The 18,755-nt window shown below is 36.1% G+C and overlaps 1 protein-coding gene and 1 long non-coding RNA gene across 3 annotated transcripts; one reads left to right on the top strand and one right to left on the bottom strand.

Moving 5' to 3' along the window:
* The first annotated feature begins 1,335 nt into the window (after window positions 1-1,335).
* Window positions 1,336-15,797, top strand: LOC112456081 (abhydrolase domain-containing protein 2). 2 transcript variants are annotated; one of them, XM_025018385.1, is made up of 9 exons: window positions 1,336-2,149; window positions 4,083-4,211; window positions 4,411-4,586; window positions 12,555-12,727; window positions 12,892-13,059; window positions 13,488-13,674; window positions 13,758-13,956; window positions 14,040-14,190; window positions 14,278-15,797. In XM_025018385.1, the coding sequence occupies exons 3-9, from the start codon at window positions 4,432-4,434 to the stop codon at window positions 14,445-14,447; spliced, it is 1,203 nt and encodes a 400-aa protein (XP_024874153.1). In that variant the 5' UTR covers window positions 1,336-2,149; window positions 4,083-4,211; window positions 4,411-4,431; the 3' UTR covers window positions 14,448-15,797. The 2 variants fall into 2 exon arrangements, with proteins under 2 accessions (XP_024874153.1, XP_024874154.1); XM_025018386.1 differs by lacking the exons at window positions 1,336-2,149; window positions 4,083-4,211; window positions 4,411-4,586 and adding an exon at window positions 4,799-7,071.
* Window positions 3,480-4,089, bottom strand: LOC112456083. The gene is made up of 2 exons (XR_003040918.1): window positions 3,636-4,089; window positions 3,480-3,556 (listed from the first exon to the last, which is right to left on the bottom strand). It is a non-coding gene; the product is annotated as an uncharacterized LOC112456083 (long non-coding RNA).
* Window positions 15,798-18,755: the final 2,958 nt, after the last annotated feature.

Consider the following 18,755-nt stretch of genomic DNA (forward strand, 5'->3'; position numbering starts at 1 on the left):
TTTGAAAAAATAGGTGTGACTACGGAGGGTTAATTAATGATAGTTTTCATGCACAAGCAGCACAAGAAAATCTAATTTTTAAGAAAATTACTTAACGACGAAAGAAATTTTATTGTTAAAAATCGTGTAGGTTTAAAACAGGTTTATATCCATTTTAATCACTGAATTCATTGAACGGCAGTCATGCGAGGAGAGTTTTAGTCAGCGATTTTTAATATTTCCGCCGCACGTGAAAAACCTTGAATCGCTGACCTCCGAATTTACGGATATGCTCTTGGCCTTAAACATGCACTGACCGTATCTGTCGCGGACCTGAATTTACAAGGTTAATCTGTGCACGTACTGCTGATGTGACGTGATTTTTTTCGATAAGATATCTCGAGAGCCACGATGAGACAACAGTTCGAACGCGTAGAAATCTATCTCGCGCCTAAGAATTATTTCAAATTTGAATGTTTCGGTCTGTTTAAATCCCTCCGAACTCAATTAGCAGCTTGAATGTGTCCCTCATTAAATCTACTTTGACCAGTGAGATTCAATGTTAAATTCTTATGAGCTTCACACTGTTAAATTCGTAGTGTCAAATTATACTCAATTTGAGTCATTTTTATATAACCATTCTCATTTCCACTGCTTCTACTCAATATCGTTAATTTAACTAACCAATGGAGTTAAAATAACACTGTTTTGCGTTAAAATAATAAATTTCAACGCACACGGTAGTTAAAAATAACAAATTATTTAACTCAAGGTATTGATTTAAATTCTATCCTTTAATATTTAACAGTGCAGAAGTTGGAGAACATGCAGAACCACGAGTACGACGATAGACTGGTATACCGCAAATCCGTGCGGCCGAAAGTATCGAAAGTATATAAATAATACGAGAGACACAAATAATAAAAAAAGATATACATATAAAATAATAGAACCAGATATGTATGTGAATCACACTCTGACTTAATCTGTGATTAATTTAACTGGAATTGCTTACAGCAAAATTTCTAACTATACATATAATTCATCCATACCGTATAATCTTTAATCTTTCTTTCCACGTATTAAACAAGAAATGAACGATGCTCGATTAAGATAATATTTGTAATATACGTGTGGTTGTGATAAGTTAATTGCTGATTGAATTAATCGGAGTTTGATCAAGGTCATTCTAATTAATTTAATATTACTCGGTACATATATACATATAATGCTATTAAATTATTGTATATATACGTATGTAAGTTTATTATATGTATACCTTAGAGGTAAAGGATCGTATAAAATCTCCATTATTATAAATTTAGAGAAAACAGAATTTTAAAGTTTATTTCTATGAAAATTTCTAATACGACCTTTTATAAATATTGTTTCTTAGGAACTAATAATAACGGACATAAGATCCTTTGTCATTATACTTCATCATTATAATTTAAGCTTTTGGTATTTTAGAAAAGGTAAATTAACTTCGTTTTGACGAAAACTGGAAATACGATTCTTTACACACCTCTAAGGTAGATCTATACTATAATATTTAATAATATATACAATAATAGTTGCTTTCCATTTACATCAAAACTCAGATAATTCTCATTTGTGACGTCATAACTTAGTTAAATACACGTTCTTTTTGCATGCTGGCAAGTGAGATTCAACTGAGTTTTTATCCAATAATCGAGATCATGTGCTTTAATGAATCTAATAAACTCACATTAAAAGTGCGAGGCTATGGACCTGTATTATTATACGATAGCTTTGTTACCAAAATAAGCAGGTAAATACAAAAAATGGCATTACCTGAGTATAAAATACTCACATAACTGAGTGACTCAGATCACTTGAGTGTAAATGGAAAGCAACTAATAATATTCATTATATGTATATATTTAGATTATTGTATAACATATGTATATCGTGGGGGAAAACACTGGGCCCCTCCGCTCCGACGACCGCGACGGCGTGCTTGTCGCGGGGATGCGTACTGCGTACAGCCGTGTCAGCCGTACAGTCGGTTGTCAGTAATGTCAGTTGCCCGGCGGAGCCCGACGCGAGCAAACGTGTGCCACGTGTCCGAGCCATCTGCTCCGCTCCGTGAAACGCCGGCAAGTCGACCGTGCCGGCCGCCGTGATTCGCCGACTGGATCGTCACCCGGTGAGCAGGATTCATCCGGAAAGCGACCGACTCTTTCCCCACGTCGAACGTTCATCCGTGCGTCGAATCTTCCGAGTACGGAAGAATACACGAAAGCGAGACGAGATGTTTTACTCCAGAATTCTCCGGTCGAGACGGTAGCTCGTTTACTTTCGTTAGCGATCTCCACGCGATCGCTGTAAACACTCTTCATCGTCCAGATTGTCCTAGAACGATGAAATGGACCGGTTTTATTCGTCTTTTGTCTAGATTCTCTGGGTGAACGAAAATTGCATCTATTCCTTTATTCATTACTGTTATATTCGCGAATCTGTCCTCTCTGTTGAAGTCTGGAGAAAGAAAGAGGGAAACGCTAGGCTTAATTAATTCGCCGTCGGCGTTGCGTCGATTTGGAAAGAGGACTTAATTAGCATTAGCATTAGTCAGCGTTGCACTTCGACTTTCCAAGTCTCCAAGACGAGTTCTCTCGGAATAATGAAGGAAATTCTTTCGCGAACAGGAAACAACCGTTATGTCGCGATGGGACGAAAGATATATAGAAAAAAGAGACATATTCGAATGCGAAACCTCGAACCAACGATTTTTAAGTAGCGATCGTTGAAGCAGTCACGTTTCATCGTCACGACCAGCCGGGTTGTGCAGTAAATTTCAAAATTACGTCTATCGACGTCATCGACGTGGACTGTTTGTGTATTGTTTACATTATGCATTTCAATTGTAATTTTAAAAGATACGTGATTCTAATGTAGAAACATTATCATTCATATTGAGCTGTTAAACTACAAAAAGCAATATTAGTCCATGGTTGCAATATGTTCAATGTTCATTTGTTTCATAGGCATAAAATCAAGATCTTTAACCCGTTGAGGTCACATGGGGTCCAGTGGACCCTAGGCTTTTTTTTATTTTTTTCTTAAAAGTATACTATTTTGAGAGTAAAAGGCACAAAGTTTTTTTACTCTATCTCAAAAAATTTTGATAAATATTTTTGTGAATAAAGTCAAATTTCTCGAAAAAAAATTTTTTCTCGCGTTTTTTCAACATAAAAAATTTTTTAAAATTATTGGATTATCAAGAGGAAGTCATAAATTAATTCCAGTTCAAGGTTTGAGTCGATACATCAAAAAGAACGCAAATGGAAACTGTTGTGGGGTCCATTGGACCCCATGTGACCTCTACGTTATTTTTAGGAGTGTGACCTCAACGGGTTAAAACTCCATTGTCAATTTTCTGTAGCGTCCTAAAAATTGTACCAATAGGTAGCTGAAAATAAAATTGCGAACAACATAACATGAATTTCTGATATTTTTGACAAAATATAAATGTTCGATGATCCATAGGTTAATTTATATTGCATGTAGATTATTACATTTTATTTTATGTTAATGTCCAATTCTGGTCTCGACTCTAAAAGAAAAAACGTATATTTGGTTCATTCTACACGTTAATCGCCAACATTAAATCTCGCAAAGCACTCGATATTTACCGATAAACAAACGTCTCGTAAACGCGTTTCGGCGAGGCGAACCGCTCCGCGAATTGATTGAAACGCGCGGTATCGCCGAGTTGTTTATCCACCTCTATCGATCTTTCGTATCGTCGATATAACCCTCGCTGTCGGCCGTAAGCCGTTCCCGCTGCACAGGACCGGGGCCGGGGCCGGGCATGCAAAATTGCAAAACGATGTAACGATCAATCCACGCCTCGTCCCTCGTTCTCTGCCGGCGCGATACCCTTCGCCAGGAGGTCAGGATGCATCCTCGATCGCGCGAGACGCCGCGCGCTTCTGCGGTAGCCGGTCAGCAGTCGAGCACCCCGCCGCGGCCGTGTCGTTCTGCACATTCAGCGCGCTTACCTGTCATACGACCGGTCATCTGACACCCGAGAGCCCCGTGTGACCGGAATAAAACGCGGCGCTTACTTTTGCTCGCAGGTCACGGAGCATCAATCGCATGAATCACCATCCACGGCCGTCGCGCAGCCCGTCGACCCCGTCGTCCGTCATTATCGGCCTCCAGAATCTAAGAAGGAAGACAGCCGGTCTGCCCCTTTCCAGGAAGAGGTGAGATAATGCCGCGATCACGTTCGCGCGAATCTCCCGCAGACAATACGTGCGGTATCGCTGGAAAGAAGTGTAAACTTGTGTATCGGAATGATTGCGCGAACGTGCTCGAAGAGCCGTCGTTTTCGACGGTCGCGTGATTGAATATAAGAGGGAAAAAGAGAGCTGGTTTTGAGAGAAAGGGATACACCTCTTTCAGACGCCGACGGCCTGAGGAAAGATGTCCACGGCGTTGCTGGCCCTGTTCGCCGTGATCCTGTGTATCCTGTTCAGGATACTGAACGTGAACAGCGCGCCGCAGAGGCCCCACCTCGTCTGCAAGGACCAGTCCTTCCTGTCGACGGTGCTTAAGATCGCGCCGGTCATCGCCGAGCCGTAAGTCCGCAAATTTGTCTCCCTCACGTTTCTCGGGCAATCGGTCTTCTCGAATCGCGCCCAATCACGCCGGCCGTCGACGTCCGAAAGACTGGACATCACCGTGGATTCTTTCCGAGTCCGCGCGGGTAGCCGCGGAAGTGAGGTTAGGTTGATGCTGGACGCCGGAATCCGCCGGATGATGCTCCAGCATGGGTGGGCGTGAGACTCGCCTTCGTTGCCTTATTGACGAATATTTCAAACTATACGTCGTAATGCAAATAAGTAAATTTAAAAAAGCAAAAAAAAAAGTCAATTTGTATTATTGTATACAGGGAAAAGAGTATGCGTTGCACTTTTATCCACTGATTTGTCCATTTAATGTAATGAAAGGATTACAATGATGCAAAAGGAGGTATTAATACATGGATAAGATATGTATTTTATAGTTTTGTGCACAAAGATTGTTCGATTGACGTTGATTGTAATTTATAGGAAAGAAAATAGATCTGCAAGATTTATTACAAAGTATCCGCTACAAATTTCGTTGGCAAAACGCCAGCAGGCATATAACAGGATACTGTTGACAGAATACGGTGGCAGATTGGCTTCAGAAACCAAGCAAAATCTGTCATTTCATCTGACAGATTTTCTGCTCAGTTTCCGAGAGTGGTGATCACTCTCAGATTGTGTCGGCAAGCTCTAGCAGAAGACGAGCCTAATCCCAGCAAACACCAACATACAACTTATATGCAAGTTAGAATTTCCTACTTAACAATGTAAATGCAACACATGTGTGAGTAAGAAACTCTAACTTGCATGTAAGTCACATGTTACATGCTGTGTTTGCTGAGATGCGGATGCAGTTGAAGTCAATCTGCCGCAATGTTCTGTTTGAATCTGCTGGCAAGTTACTAGCGTGCTACTAACATTTCGCTTGCTGGCATAGTTATACAAACAATGAAAAGGATTGTTTGCTTTACGATACAACGCACAAGACTCTAAAAGTTGAAGCCGCTTTTTATACGTAATGTATGTTTGCTTGCGTGATATGTGAAGGTTGTAGCAAATGCGCCCACATCGGCATTGTGATTGGCTTTCGAATAAGTATAAGTAATGCGTGTTTTCCCGCTATACTAGGAATGTTTGGGATCATGGATTGTTGCAGGCTTTTGTTCGAGCTCGTTAGGGAACACTCACGCGATTACGAATCGCTTGTTTAAAGTGGTTATTACAGGGAATGATACATTGTTACAGTAGTCAAAGTGTAGGGTAATGTTACATATAATGCCAGTAAACATTAGAGTCTATTTTTGAATGACTTATCAAATAAAAGGTAGACACAAAATTCTTATCTCTATACTTAATTCTCATAATTGCCTGAAGTCATATATCTGATATCCGTGCAAAAAAAGTTCGATAATTATTATCTGAACGTTCCACGTATTTTATTTGCTCAGAATTGATTCATGTGGTAAAAATGCAGATAATGCGTGTGGAGAGAAATAAACATATAGAGTTCACTGATTAATCCGTAAAAGAAATTGCGAATCAGTTCAATGTCGGAACTTTCCTTTGACGATAACAAGAACAAAATTGACGTCACTTGCCAAATAATTATGTCTTCTTTGTATCTATCTTGACACCCTGGTGCAAAGCAGCATACTGTTTAAGAATAATTTGTCCTTGCTAATTATAGACAGCCAAATCATTGTTCACGCCTGTAGCCGCAATAATTATTTTATTTGATTAAATTTTGCAAAAGGAGGTATCGTTTAAAAGTGAACGATATAAGAAAGAGGAAAGTAAAAATAAGAAAATAACAAGTTCTTAGAGAATTACGTCCATTTAATACCGAATATCATTTAATATCCATATAATGCGTATCAATTGCTGCGATTTTTAACCGAAGATACGAATTTTGCTTACTGTGAAAAATTACACGTTCGATATTTGTTCTGGAATTCCACGGTGTGCTCGTTGCGCCCGTTTTATTTACTCAGCATGGGACGCCACGCAATCAACGCTTTTCTGTCGGCGCAAAATAGCACACGTCGACTAATACTTTTATCACGCGGTTGGACACGCATCTGTGTGTATGTGTGTATGTCTGCATGTGTGAAGAAAATAGCATGAACCACAATGCGGAGTGTATCACTCGCGATAACAGTCATACACTCATACCCGCGTATCGCAAATTTGTTTGCCGTTAGTCTGACAGGTCATGCTCCGATCCGATCATGATGCAAGCGAGTAACTAATAGGATCATATCCCATTTTAGGTGTTACGTAACACGTCTCTCACATCGGTCTCGCGCTTCCGTTATCACGGGTGACGTGAAATATTATCAACGGGAATCGCGCATGAAAAGTTCTCGAGTTTCAGAATCGCGCATGAATCTGTGCCGCGTGCCGGTACAGTTTCCGGGACATTCCGAAGCACTTTTATGGAGTTTCACCTGTGCGAGAGACACGAGGATAAAACCGCAGCCTCGTTGCAAACCCGGTAATCTTATTAATGCGATGCAAATTAATGCAAAACGCAGTTTTTATAAGACAACATTATTTTATCGACAAAACATAGCGTAATTTTCTTTCTCGCGGATTTTACTTCACATTCATTCTGCTGTTTATCTTCGCTTCGTTATTAGGCACTTCTGAAACTCAAACAGCCACGTGAAAGCGAAGTGATCGGTTGGTAATTCTATTGCGTGACGCCGATGTCACGGAAGAATATCGGTCGAAATGATAGGGAAGAAAAAAGTATTGGCATCGTCGGACAAACTGATTGCTAATTACGATTTCTTTCCTCTTTCGATCGCATCCGTCGCGTGAAAGCGCCTAAGAAAGCGGAAACCGATTCCAAGCTTTTGTCTCATACTGAAAACGGAAATCTGACTTGATATTTATGTATAAACGCGCGTGACTTGCGATCGAAACTAACTTCATCGGCGCTAAGAGACGGGTCATTACACTTCAATTATCACGAACGAATTCATCTTCGCGTGTCTCAAGCGCACGTGCACGTTGAAAACCGATCTCAGCTCGTGAAGAGTAATTGCTACTCGAACCCGCGTCTGAAGAAATCCTCCTCGGTGCAATTCATTGAATAATCATCGAAGTTTCACAACAATCACTCGTATATATACCCCGCTTTTACTTCTCTTCGTAGGAGAGGAAGTGAACAGCGAACTTGGAAATCTATAAAAAGTTGTAGATCTCGACGCGTGCGAACCGTCGTGCCAGCCTTGTGTTTAATCGCCACTTTGTATTACGGAAATCGTGCCACTCGCGGGTATACACACATGTGTGCAACACACTCGCCTCTCGGAATCGTCTCTCTGCTTTGCGAGCGAGCGAACGGCACGTTGAGAGCGAGTTCTTTCCTCATCTCATTTTCCATTGCTTTTCTCTTTCCAACGGTTGCATATCGCAATCGTTGCGACACGCAATTCCCGTGCTCATTATCACCCCAGTTGATTTCTTTCGAACGACCGCCCGTTCTTGCACTTCCGCGTTTCCGCCGCGAAAAAAAACCCTTTCTCCCGCGTGTGTTTTCGTATTCCTATCTCACTCGATGACCTGCTTTCTGGTTTCACGACTTGCAGTCTCATGTGCGCGAGACAAGTTTAATAAATTATTTGTTTATAAATACGTCCGGGGGGCCACGTACGGGACCCCCGTTGGTCCACCGGTGTTAAACTTTCCAATCAGGTTTGATGTTTTGAGTGTAAGTAGATACATTATCATAAGATATTTCGTAATATCATTGATTGATACATTACATGTACAATTAACATGTATAGAGTAATAATTATCACGTCGCCGCGTCGCGTACCATCGATGGCCTGAATGAAAAGTCGTGCAAAAACACGGAAAAGAAATTAGCTACCGTAGCGAATCTAGTCGTAAAATATGGACAACTAACATTTTTTTACAAAAGGTTTTACAAAAAGTAACAAAGTTTTGCTACTATTGCTAAAAATATAGCTCTCGCAGCAAAAAAAAGTTGGTTGTGCATATTTTACGACTTTTTTTTCCGTGAAAGACACGTCACAGAACACATATTAAACAATGGGAAATAATGTAATTTTATGTGTTTATCTTGAGAATTTATAATGTCTCGACGCTGGAAGAACGAGAGAACTGCAAAAAAACTATATGTAAATAATTTATTCCATTTTTTCATTTAATGATAAAAGCCTTTTAATAATATAAATGAATTATCCGCTTTTGCATGCTTATCGCATGCAGCGTGCGATAACAAATGAATTTTTTTGCTGTTAACAGAGTTATACATGAGATGGATGTTTGCCATTTCATTTGAACAATAGGTTGACGTTATTAGCGCAGTACTCTTGAAAATGTGAAATCAGAAAATTGATAGTCATTCCGCACACACCTGCGTTGCATTATTTGTATATGTGTCCGATATAACGAATGACTGAAATTTGCGTATTAATGCGAGAGATGACAAGTAATATTTTTCAAATTGTGAAATTAGCAAATTGATAGCCATTTCATACATGGTGTCTTACTGAACTTTTCGATATGAATGACTATATTATTCCGATAGATACAATGAAAGAATCTACGGAAAGGGTGATTGGCAAGCGTCAATTGCGCTTCCGCGAGTTCCGCTCTATGGGATCGTTAAAAAATACATTTAAGCAATTGGTGGAATGTTTACGATTGGACGAACTTCGTTCCGCCAATTGCGCAGTTCCGTACCATGGGATCGCACCATTAGACGATAAGGTAATCTCTTATTTACACACTTCTGCTGCCAAGAAATAATTGAAATACTCTATTCTAATTGTATCAAAATGTAACGAAATGACGAGAAGATAAAAGTATCGGTATGAATAACTGTCAACAGCGAAAAAATTTATTTGTTTACACGCTGCATGCGATAGACAAAAGCAGATAATTCATTTATATTGTTAAAAGGTTTTTATCATTAAATAAAAAAATGGGATAAATTATTTACATGTAGTTTTTTGCAATTATAAAGTATACTCGATAATATGCGCTACAAGTAATTTGTCCGGATTGACATCGTCAAAATTTGACAGCAACATTTTTCGATAATCTGTGAGTACACTTGAACGGATGACACACAACAAAAACATAAACGTCTAATAAATATGGATAGCTTCTAGGCACTCTGGTCGATCTTACCAAGTGGCCGTGAACTCTAAACGTGCAAATCGATTTGCGGGGGGAACGTGCGTGTTCAACTTTTTTAGCAAATTATAGATAATACGACACAAAAAAATACTAAAAGCGACATCAATTTCTAATATAATCAGACACCAGTATTTATTTCGACAACAAAAATCAGATTTCGTCAAAATTTAATATTTACATTGATTACTGCGTTTCTTGCGTTACCTCAAGTGACTCTTATATAACTTTGCAATCTTTCGAACGCCTCGCTTGGTCGAACAAAAAATTGAAAAAAGATAAATTGCATCATATTTTTTCCAAGTATTACATCAGCATATAAATATTACATCAATGTAAATATTTCTGAAGAATTATGGAACGTGATATTTTAAAACATAATTTATTATTTAAGTTTCGATTATTTTATTTCACGTAGATATCAAAATCAGCATATTGCTGTAGGATGCGAAATAGATAAATAAAACCGGGACAGGATTCTCGAGTGTTTTATCGACGCGCATATCGAAAATCGCAATAACTACCGTAACGAGAAACCATCGTTGTAAAAAGAGCAGACTTCTCTTTGGCATTCGCGAAGGCATATAGTTTACCCTACTTTTCCCTATCGCGCCTAATTCGCGCGATGACTTCGCGGCCGCGACGCGAACACGACGATATATTAACACGTTTCTCTTTGCGTTTACAATGAATTGTCACGTGTATTGATTGCGACTGCATGTAGGACTTTACACCAACTCATTGCCGGAGAAAAGAATTCTGTTGTAACTCGCGCAAAATTCGCGCGTGAGAGTTTAGAATAGGCCTACTCTCTTCTTCCGCTGTAATTTCAGTCACGAAGAAATGTCGGTTGAATAGAAAGCAAGGTAAAACAAAAATTGACCGTAGAAATATTCGCGGCTTATTGGGCGAATAAAGTTCAGGTGGCAGCAGTAAAATTGTAGCGTTAAGAAACCACCAGTTTTAAGTATCTCGAGGCCAGTAAATTATCCGGGGTAATCCAGTAAGTTGCCGAGAAGCCTGGTGAATAAGCCAGCCGCGTTGTAACCAAGAATATATTTCAGCGCATAAGAATGTCTTTCACTTTCATTCGCGGCAAATTCGCGTGCCGCGGACTTCCTGATTTCTTTTTAATCTTATTTCAACGAATTTAAAATCGTATTTTTTTTATATAAAAAAATATGTTTTCAGATATAAAAATACAGTGAATATTTTTCTGTACGAGTAAGAAGCGACTTTTTCGCGAGTCGGTTTTACTCTGCGCAATCGATATTGTGTTACCGCATTCTATTGATCTATTGTCACGCAACTTTGTGTATTTCTTTCATTAAAATGCAATAGTCATATACAGCCAGTGTAGGTTCCTGCGCTATTGAATTAATAGTCACCGAACTATGCTACAAGGCTACAACTACCGTTCGTTCTTTGCCAACTGTAATCGCATACGTGATTACGACAATAATTAGATGCTATTGCGATTTACGAACAGCGGTGAAAGGTCCGGCAAAGGAGAAAGATTTGAAAGGCTTTGGTTTCGAAAAAATTATATCTTCTTTTGACGAGACGTTATCCTAAAGATATTATCGGCGTTTGCTTCGAATAAAAAATAATTATTACTACATCTAGCAGCTTCGTTTTCTTTATATAGCAGAATAACTTTTCTTGCCAGTGACTGCGAATCTTAACGCTGATTCATGGTTCCGTACAAAATCAGCACCAGATCGATAATACTGGCATATATATTTCTTCGTGCAACGTAGTAATGAAAGGTTTTTTCGTGAACTTGTTTCATTCAACGCTCTATCGTGTGCTCCACTAATCAACGCTGCAACTTCTTACTATATTCTCTATAAATGAATTCAACGATGCGGTACATTTTCTCCCATTTGGGTTGCCTGAGCGCCAAGTGAAATGCGTAATAAACGTACAAGTTTATTTTTAATATTTTTCTGTTTTTAAAGAATTTTGATAAATTAAAAAATAAAATGTGTCTTAAAGCAAAACAAAATTGCAACTTCGAAAAATGACATCTTATATAATTTATGTTGTGTTATAATAATGGTTTTTTCACGTCTAATAAATTAAGCAATTTTTTTAAGCTGGCATAAAATTATTTTTAACGCAAAAACGTTTAATCTATATTCGAAAATAGCTTATGACAAAAGTGCTATCGATTAAGTAATCTTGTTCCAACGCATAAATTTAAAATAAAGATATTTAAATATTTGCCTATTTAAGTATTGTAACTTGCGATTTTATCGCGATAATTAATGGTAACAGATTTTCAAGCATACGTCGTTCGTATTTGACAATCTTTATTGGCGTATTTGATAACCGTTACACCATCGTAATTACAAGGTAATAAAAAGTCGACTCGAGTGAAATTTATACATCAGTTATTCAGAGTTTATCCAAAGTTAATGGAATACCGTAAAGAAAGTTCGCAAATAAAGACGGAATTTTAGCTCTCATCGGTCATCATTTGTCTTAAGTGGGACGTGTTGGACGCAATATTTCCAAAATTTACTGGCGGCATCTTAAAGATCCCAATTTTTTAATCTCATATTTCTCTTATTCTTGATATTTCTTATTTATTTTTTGCGAAATTTTTTTACTGCAGTATTCCCTTGAAATTTCAAATACTTTCGATATCGACTATAGCACAAGAGAATGACACAAGCGAAATAATAGCATAATAAGACTAAACGCTAACTGTGCCATTTTGAAAATTAAGGATAATTTTTCGAAAAACACGAGCAAAAGTTATCATAGTCTGTTATCATAGTCCTTGGTCTGTTTTAGATACAAGCCAACAAGGTTGTGGGGTTTCAGCGGCCATGTACAAACTATCGTCCACAGCGTTATAGGACGTGTTCGATGTCCTTGGCCCATTGGAGAACGCGTATATATCGGTCTTCCGGATGGGACCACCCTTACGTACGATCTTTATCAACCGCTGACTAATGGACACGAAGGTATTGTTCATAGATTAATCACACAGATTATAATAATTTTTTAGCGATTGGTTTATATTAATTTTTTTTTAAAAAACGCTCTAAACATCTTTAATAATATATATGTATATATATATTTTTTTTTAATTTAAGATGCTTGATAGTACAAATAACTTTTATTCCAGACGACATAACGATAGCCATCTGTCCTGGTATCGGTAACAGCTCGGAAAGCGTGTATATCAGGACGTTCGTGCACTTCGTGCAATGTCATGGATATCGGTGCGCAGTACTTAATCACGTCGGGGCCCTTTCTAGTGTCAAGATCACGGCACCAAGAATATTCTCTTATGGTACGTGTAGCAATCGATAAAACTTGTACCGCTGGGGCGAGGCGGTCGATCGGAGGAAAGTTTGCGAATAATAACTAAGTTCCTACATCGCGCGAGTATGTTCTCACCGCGAGAACGTTGAGCAAACTATATAGCTATGGGAAAAAAACCATTCTGATATACTGAATAGCTTCGTAAAACTTTCTGGGTTACGCTGTTACATGTCTTGCAAGTCGTATCCATAAATGATTAATGGTCAACATGATCGATAAGGAAACTTTCCAACAGAAATGACGAAGAAAGTGTAATCAAAATCACACATTTATTTGAGCAGTCTGCCATCTTTTTGTTTAGATGAATATTTTTTTAATACAAATTTTATACATATGTTTCACAAAACTTGCTTCTTTTAGATGAGATAAACTTTACAATGTACATTTTATAAACAGGTCACACGGACGATTATAGCGCGATGCTACAACATCTGGTAGAACAGCACCCTAACACCAGAATAGTTTGTATCGGATATAGTTTGGGCGGTAATTTAGTAACAAAATATTTGGGAGAGCGCGGTTCCAATAAATTGCCTAATATTATAGGAGGGATATCAATTTGTCAAGGATACAATGCTCTCAAGTAAGCTTTCAATCAGATTTCTTTGATTAATAATTAAAATGGATCAATAAAGAGAAATATTATTCACTGCACGTGTTTTTCAGGGGAACAAAGATTCTGTTAAATTGGCAGAACTTTAGACGCTTTTACCTCTATGTAATGACAGAATCGATGAAGAATCTTATTCTTAAGCACAAAAATATGCTTTTGTCTGAGGATGTAAAACAAAGGTGTAATCTGAATGAACGGGACATAATTTCTGCTGCAACGTTACCCGAACTGGACGAAGCTTATACGAGAAGGGTAAGTTTAATCTTTTTAAACGTATATTATATTATATAATTTAAATAATAGATCCGAATTTTATGAAGTGTTTTGTTGTTTAGGTACACAACTTTAGGACTGTGCAAGAGTTGTACAAGTGGAGTAGTTGCGTCTTTTATCTAGACAATATCACAACGCCGATGGTATTCATCAACGCATTAGACGACCCCATCGTGCCAGAGGTGTTGCTAAAACCAATCAAAGAACATGCGGGTATCTATCAATATCTAAATAGGAATTTTGCGTATAAATAAAAATAAGTAAAAATGTACTAATGTCTCTCGTATCTTCTAATTTTAGCAAATAACTTAAACACGTTATATGTGGAAATAGCTCATGGAGGTCACCTAGGTTTTTACGAAGGAGGTTTTTTGTATCCAAATCCTATAACATGGCTGGATCGAACCCTCGTGTCCCTCGTAGGGTCTCTGACTTTGGCGCACGCGGACAAGGCTCTCAAAGCCTCTTAACCCAATTTAATTCGGTCAATGTATTGATATTATCGGACGTTGATCGACAACGTGTCACACATATTCTGATCTTGTGGGATCAAGCACCGTGCACATGATCCACGTTTAGATAATTGGGATGATCTATAACGAGGCTACAACAAGACTGCAATGAAAATGGAAATGGCAGATTGTAAACTAATAAAAGTGTCTGGTACATGCTTTGATAATTTCACGAAGTGAAGTAGGCAGGATTTTTCACAAACGATACAGAGGAAATAAGTGATAAGCGCGACTGTAAGATAACAAACGTTTGCTCACTGACATTTTCGAAATTGAGTATAGGTCCGGAACGTTAGCCAAATTGCGCGACTCTTTATATCTAGTTATAATTAGTAGAATTTTTATTAAACAATGTGGCACAATCAAAATTAGACAGCATAATTATTTGAAAAAGGAAGTAGAAACGAAATGAATTTTCAATATTTTACTAAATACTAACGCTTCTTTCTCAGGGATCTTCTATAGAGCGACGATTTGATGGCGGGATTTTCAATAGTCCTTAACAGGTTACTAGAACTGTTCACTGTACAAGCGTTTAATCATGATACACATTGGATGTGAGTTCAATGCAATACAGTGTATCTTGTGTACTTTTCACCAAGGAAAAAAAACTTGTGTATTTATGTACAATATGTGTATTGATATAGGATGTATGTTGACTTAAAAGATATTTATAAGTGCGTCTCAAATGTGTCCATTCTAAGATTATTAGCTTTATCGATATGGAAGGAGTTTGTCACTGTTGTACATACGCAATAAACAATGTACGTTATTTATTAATCCGGAATTGATGACGTTAGATTTTCAAGGAAATCTATTAAATCAAATTCAGTGTTCAAGTCTAAACTGTCTGAAATTCAGTGTTCAAGTGTGAAATTATAGTATACTTGAAAGTGTACTTGAATGTATACACGAAAATTTTGTAAATAATACATTTTTTAGCTAGAATTATAACAAATTACTACGAAAGACACTAAATTACGCTAAAAACACTAATTTCATAAATTTGATATTATTACCACCAGATTAATGCAGATAATTAGTTTGCATTGCGCAAATTTGTTTATATATCGAATCGGAGATATCTTCGACATAGTCAAAATTGTATTTGTATTCGATATTATGTTATAAGAGACATATATTATTTAGCGCAAACACATTAAGCATTGTGAGATATATCACGCGTTGAATTATTTGTGGTACCAGAATGTTCTTTAATTATCCGATTTAATGTATTCTTATTACATACTATGATGCAATGATAAATGTACGATGTTGTACCTATTATATTCCATATATTACGTTTGAAATATCTTGTTCGTCCAGTAAGTTTATTAAATTTTAATCTAAAATGTGGAATATAACAGGTTAATGCTACATCGAGCGATATATCGTACATATATCGTCGTGATAAAAAATACCAAATACTTTTTTATTCATCTCAATGCGTCCATATTGATAAAGTTGATACGCAACATGCAATAATTTCTGACATCAGATGATATATTTTAATCGATAAGTTTATTAATTACCATACATCTGTATCGATGGTATGGTTTAACTAATATTTATTTCCTATTGTAGCGATTTAATGATAATAAGTTCTTAAACGGTACTAATGATTGCGGGCAATTCTATGTCAAATTAGGCAGCAAAGAAGCGAGTATTTCGATTCTTTCTGAATATTTTTACACTTGTATATAATATATTTATGTAAAACTTCAATGCCATTATGATGACGCTTTTTGAGACATCGAATTTTTCACTGATGCGAATTTTGATATTACGATGTCTTTAAAACGCTCAAATTTCTAAAGATAAAAAATGATAAAAGTTGAAAAAAGATTCAACGACCAACCAGTCAATTTAAAATTTATTATTATATTGTACAATTGAATAGATTTTTAAATAACGTTTCTATTTGAATACATTTTCTTGAGATAATAATTCTTTCTTCAAAAGTTATTTTATAAAATTAAAAGTACAATAATATTTCTTGATTTACATCTTTAAAATAAAACTAGATAAAAATTATCACCTCTGAAAATCTTTTTTCAAAATGTAAAAGAAAGATGTAATTCATTATAATGTGAATCTGATGCTAAGAAATAAGAAACAGTATTACAGTACACAGTATACAGTATATCTAAGTCACGAGGTTTTTTACCTCTTAGCGAGATCAAGAGAATATGATTAATTTAAATGAATTTTTATGTACTTTTTTTTTATTTCTTAAAACTTTTCTAAATTTCTGTTTTTCATATTTTGATTTTTATTATAGCATGTTTTCTTCTCTCTCACTCTCTGTTCATTACAAATATATCTTAAATAAATTTTGATATGTAAAAGTACAAGTTTTATTCAGTTTAAATATATGTTAAAATCCAAATTATTCTACTTTTCATGGAATTATTTTATCCTATAAATTGTTTTTGGAAATGGTTCTTCTGTAGATATGTTTTTGGTGAAATACATGCATGCAAAAGAATGCGTTAATATTTTATTTATTTTTCTTCAAAACTAATTTTCTTTATTTATCTATTGTATTGTATATTTTTCTCCTACGAACTTTTTTTTTTTTTACTAGAGACTGAAAAATACCGAAATTTAACCAAAAATGCAACATTTAGATAATAATTCTATTTCAAGTATTTTTTTTTTTTTTTTTTTAAAGAAAAAGAAATGAAAAAGAACTCTGTCAAAGAACTCCTCTATCAAATTCTAACAAAATTGAATCCTTTTCAAACGTTATCTTAATGCATAAAGACAAACATTATCTTAATGCACAAAAAGGCAAACGTTATCTTAATGCACACAGGCCTATGAGTAGCACGCGACGCGTGCGTAATAGGCCACTTTCCACGCACTTGCAACATAAAATAGGGTATGCAACACGTGCGTGAGGTTGAAAATTCCCGGGTGCGGTGACCGCACTCGCCTTCGGCTCGTGCGTCAACTCCGCACCCGTGAATTTTCATCTTCCAGCACTTGTTGCACAAATAACTAATGTAAAACAATCAGAGTAATTTCCTTTATATTATGTATAATAAGTGCAAAACCACGTGATTTGTTTTTTATTATATTAACATTATCTGATATGCGAATATTATTGCATACAATATCTAATTTTATTTATTCTCAAAAATTCCTAGAGGTATACTTTTTAATTCTTTATTTCGGACTTTTTTTGGAAATTAGAAAGTGTAAAAAATTTTTTAAATTTGCATAATCTTGAAAATTCAATTTTTTGAATACCACCATGATTACGGCATTGAAACTTTACTATAATATAATATAATATACTATAATATATATTATAGTATAAAAGATTTTGAAATGCAGAAAATTCTGGTTTGTATTTGTTGTCCGATTTGACGTGGATTTTATCTACGTATAATTTCTCGACAGCGGAATAAATCTGATCACAGTTTTTTACTTACACAAAAAGCGATGATCGAGTACATGATCGAGTTAAGTAATTTCATAGATTCAGAGTAAGGATTTATTTTTGTGGTGATTTATGCCGAAAAATTCCGGTCTACAATATTGGGCTAATGCAAGCATTTATATCCAGCATGGCTAATTAAATATTCGAGTGCTTTCTAATCACATGAAAGCAATTTTCGTAAACACGTTAAACTATAAAGCATTGATTAACGTCAGACACATTTGTAAGTCTTATTTGTACAATTTTTCAAAAAACGAAAGACAATAAGACCTAAAATATACACAAATAAAATTAAATTTTTTTTCACTTTTTAATTTATTTTTTGTCTTTAGGTACATAATACACATATTTATTTTTTATTGTTATAAATATGAAGTGTTTTTTTAATCTGATCACAATCTTCTTTTTATGAACATTTTCCAATGGATCTTTATACTAAATTAATCAACACACATTGATGATATCATATTCATTACCTAAGATCCAAAATCAGCGAAATCGACATATATTGTTAAGCACAGACATTACAATTATGTTATGAATTAAATCACGTAAAGAATCTAGCCCGTGTATTTCGAAACAAATAAACAATTTAAGGTCAATAATGAGCAATGCAAGAGATGTCACAATTAAACAGTTTAATCTTTCATGAATACAAGATAACGTAGGGACGTTTCGAAACTCCACAGAGTCTTTCTCATATATGAAAAATAATAAAATAAAAGCGCTAAGATGTTTGTCTATCAAACGTCGATGGCAAACCACAAAGTCAAAAGGAGTCACATCATGCATGAAACTAGTAAACCTTTAACGATAAG

The sequence above is a fragment of the Temnothorax curvispinosus genome, unplaced genomic scaffold (assembly GCF_003070985.1).
Source record: "Temnothorax curvispinosus isolate PA1 unplaced genomic scaffold, ASM307098v1 QBEX01006646.1, whole genome shotgun sequence".
Taxonomy (NCBI): Eukaryota; Metazoa; Arthropoda; class Insecta; order Hymenoptera; family Formicidae; genus Temnothorax; species Temnothorax curvispinosus.

Excerpts from the sequence above, each read along its gene's own strand:
- LOC112456081 (XM_025018385.1), top strand. The coding sequence starts at position 4,432 with ATGTCCACGGCGTTGCTGGCCCTGTTCGCCGTGATCCTGTGTATCCTG. Across the intron at positions 13,675-13,757 it reads CAAGGATACAATGCTCTCAA|GGGAACAAAGATTCTGTTAA; the intron begins GTAAGCTTTCAA and ends CGTGTTTTTCAG. Across the intron at positions 14,191-14,277 it reads ACCAATCAAAGAACATGCGG|CAAATAACTTAAACACGTTA; the intron begins GTATCTATCAAT and ends TTCTAATTTTAG.